Source organism: Lipotes vexillifer, unplaced genomic scaffold (genome assembly GCF_000442215.2).
Source record: "Lipotes vexillifer unplaced genomic scaffold, Lipotes_vexillifer_v1.1 scaffold299, whole genome shotgun sequence".
Lineage (NCBI taxonomy): Eukaryota > Metazoa > Chordata > Mammalia > Artiodactyla > Lipotidae > Lipotes > Lipotes vexillifer.
The window spans coordinates 3887673-3890353 of record NW_006784347.1 but is presented as its reverse complement, the minus strand read 5'-3'; the positions used below and the strand labels follow the sequence as shown (position 1 = coordinate 3890353).

Here is a 2681-nt window from a genome sequence, read left to right as displayed (position 1 = left end):
TCCCGCTGCGGAGCACAGGCTCCGGACGTGCAGGCCCAGCGGCCATGGCTCACGGGCCCGGCCGCTCCGCGGCACGTGGGATCTTCCCGGACTGGGGCATGAACCCGTGTCCCCTGCATCGGCAGGCGGACTCCCAACCACTGCGCCACCAGGGAAGCCCTGAATAGTAATTCTTGAAGGAGAAGAAGTTCCTTAGCTGTTTTCTTAGAGTTGCTTAGCTTTAGGGTTCTTCGTTTAAGGGCTTGGATACCCAAGTCTTGCAGAGTTGAAAGTGGAGGGTAAAATTTCAGGTTGAGGACTCCGGGTTTTTGAGGTTTTGACAGACTGCCGGCCCCATGTGTGTGAGAAGCAGGAGGGACCCTTTCTCCTTTGCTGGCTCAGAACGAGGATGAGTACGTGGGTGCCTTACTTTTGTGTGGGATAATTCGACCTGTAACTCTTATCCTTTGGTACCTTCAGGTACACACTAGTCATGGAAACCCGGTAGGATTCTTTACTCTCCTTACAGGCCAGCACCCTTAACTTCAACGCAGGCGTTTGTCATTGAGCGCGGCCTCACCGCTGCATCTCTGGTTTATGTTGCCCCTTTGGAAGATTTCCTCTCTAGTCTCTTGTAATTCCTTTCTTTGTCATGTACAGAAACTCTTCTCTTGTTATTTCCTGGAGAGTGTCTAGAATAAAAATCCTGGAAGATGCGATGAATTGTTTTGATAATTTATGTTTTAAATTTGTAAATGTATTTGCAAATTCTAACAGAATTTTTTTTTCTTTTTTTTAAGGCACAAATATTTAAGCATGGAAAACGTGAAGACTGTTTACCCTATGGTAAGGTTTATTTGTAAGTGAGGGTGTGTTTGTGACATGAGTTTGCCTGAATTATGATCAAATGTGTCTCTTTAACAGTTTACTCACAGGCACAAAAATCTGTGACTTGCTATATTTGGATACTATCATAGGTCTTTTTTTTCGGTCTTCTTTGTGTGTGTATGTGTATGTACGTATGTGTTAATAATCTGACTGTTAGGCCTCAGGCCGCTTAGGGAGGAGGTCTGGGTTCCTGATGCCCTGACTGTCTGGTCTTGATCCTGGGGGCCTTTGGATGTAGATGAAGTCCTGAGGTTTCTGGCTCGCTTCCTGGGGGCCCAACTGCATTCTTCCCAGCGCCATGGCTACATCATTTGCCCTTTTTGCCTCATTCTCTTAATTTTAGATTGAACCTCAACTTACGAAAATCAGTATAGTGATTTTCGCTGCAGGAAGGTTTACTTCCTGGAACAAGAGAAATTTCTTAGTCTATGTTTTAGAAGATGTATGAATCAGATTTAGGTAGTAGAGTCTATTTCTTGAAGTTTTCATTATGGAACATTTCATACACATACAGGAAGACTGACTGGTATAGTGACCTCTCATATTTCTATCACAAGCTTCAGGTTTTTAATTCATGGGCACTCCTGTTTCATCCATGCTCCCCCTCACCCACCACCTAGACACCCTATCATTCCACTGGCATCCGTTGACTCTTTTTGGAAACATAACCTTGATGTCATTGTCACACCTGAGAACATGAGCAGTCGCCATTCAGCATCGTCACACGTTGTCCTTGACGGACTCGCACACACAGATCCCGGGTCCATCTTGAGTTACTGTCAGTTATACCCACGCTGGTCACTGTGCGCTGTTTGGGACTTTTGGGAAGTTACCCAGATGCCATTTCAACTTGTCTTGAACGCCCCCACCTTGTCTCACACGAAACATGGTCCTGCGTGCTCTCCTGGCCTCCGCTTCCCCCAGTGCCCTCCTCATTGCCCCAAATAGCCTTGACAGCAGGGGGGCCCGATCACACAGTTTCCCTGCTTGTAGAGACCCCTCCCTGTTCTTGCAGCCTCATGCTCAAGCCTGTCTACATGGTCCTCGTGGCCTGCAGCATGTGCTCCACCCGCCAGGCACGTGCCCGCTCTCTCTGCCCAGGACACTGTTCCCTCCCTGGGTTCCTCTGCGTTCCATCTCCAGATCCGTGGTTCACAGTGAGAGGGTTGGGCAGGTCCAACTCCAGCTGCACTTAGTAAATGACATGGGGTGAAAGGGTCTTTATGAAGCAGAGCTCAAGGGGTCCAGCGTAGATGTAGGCCTTCACACTGACTGGGGTCGGGGGGCCTGTGGAAGTGTCTGGTTTTGGTGTCGTGCGTGTCAGGTGGGGTTGGTGGGTTTGGGAGATGACACAAACCCTTCCCACCGAACTGAGCGAGACGTGCTGTGTTCACAGCTGCCACCGTTCTCCAGTGCCTGGACAACTGCAGGCTCCCCGACAGCAACCAGACCCTGCTCCGGAAGCTTGGGGTGAAGCTCGTGCAGCGGCTGGGCCTGACCTTCCTGAAGCCCCAGGTGGCCAAGTGGAGGTGAGTGGACTGAGTGGTGACCCCGCGGCCAGGGTGTGTCGGGAGGCTGGCGCGGGGCCAGGTGTTTCAGGTGGCTGGACACAGTGGGCTGATTGACGTGTCCTCCTGCTTTCATTGTTTTCCCAGTCTCAGCAGTGTTTCTGATTTTGAAAGGAACACCTTTTCTTTTGGTTATTTTCTGACCCCACATCTTCCAGGTAGAATCTTGAAGTGGAACTGATGACAAGGAAGGCTTGTTTCGCACTCACTTAGAGTGCCTGTCATTCAAGTGTAGGCCTCACTGGC

General features: G+C 49.8%; 1 protein-coding gene across 1 annotated transcript in view; it reads left to right on the top strand.

Moving 5' to 3' along the window:
* The window catches only part of TBCD (tubulin folding cofactor D), a 181426-nt gene that overhangs the window by 45272 nt on the left and 133473 nt on the right, over positions 1–2681 (top strand). The window contains exons 8-9 of the mRNA XM_007456808.1: positions 780–825; positions 2264–2396. Coding sequence (XP_007456870.1) covers positions 780–825; positions 2264–2396 — 179 coding nt within the window. The remainder of the gene's footprint in view (positions 1–779; positions 826–2263; positions 2397–2681) is intronic.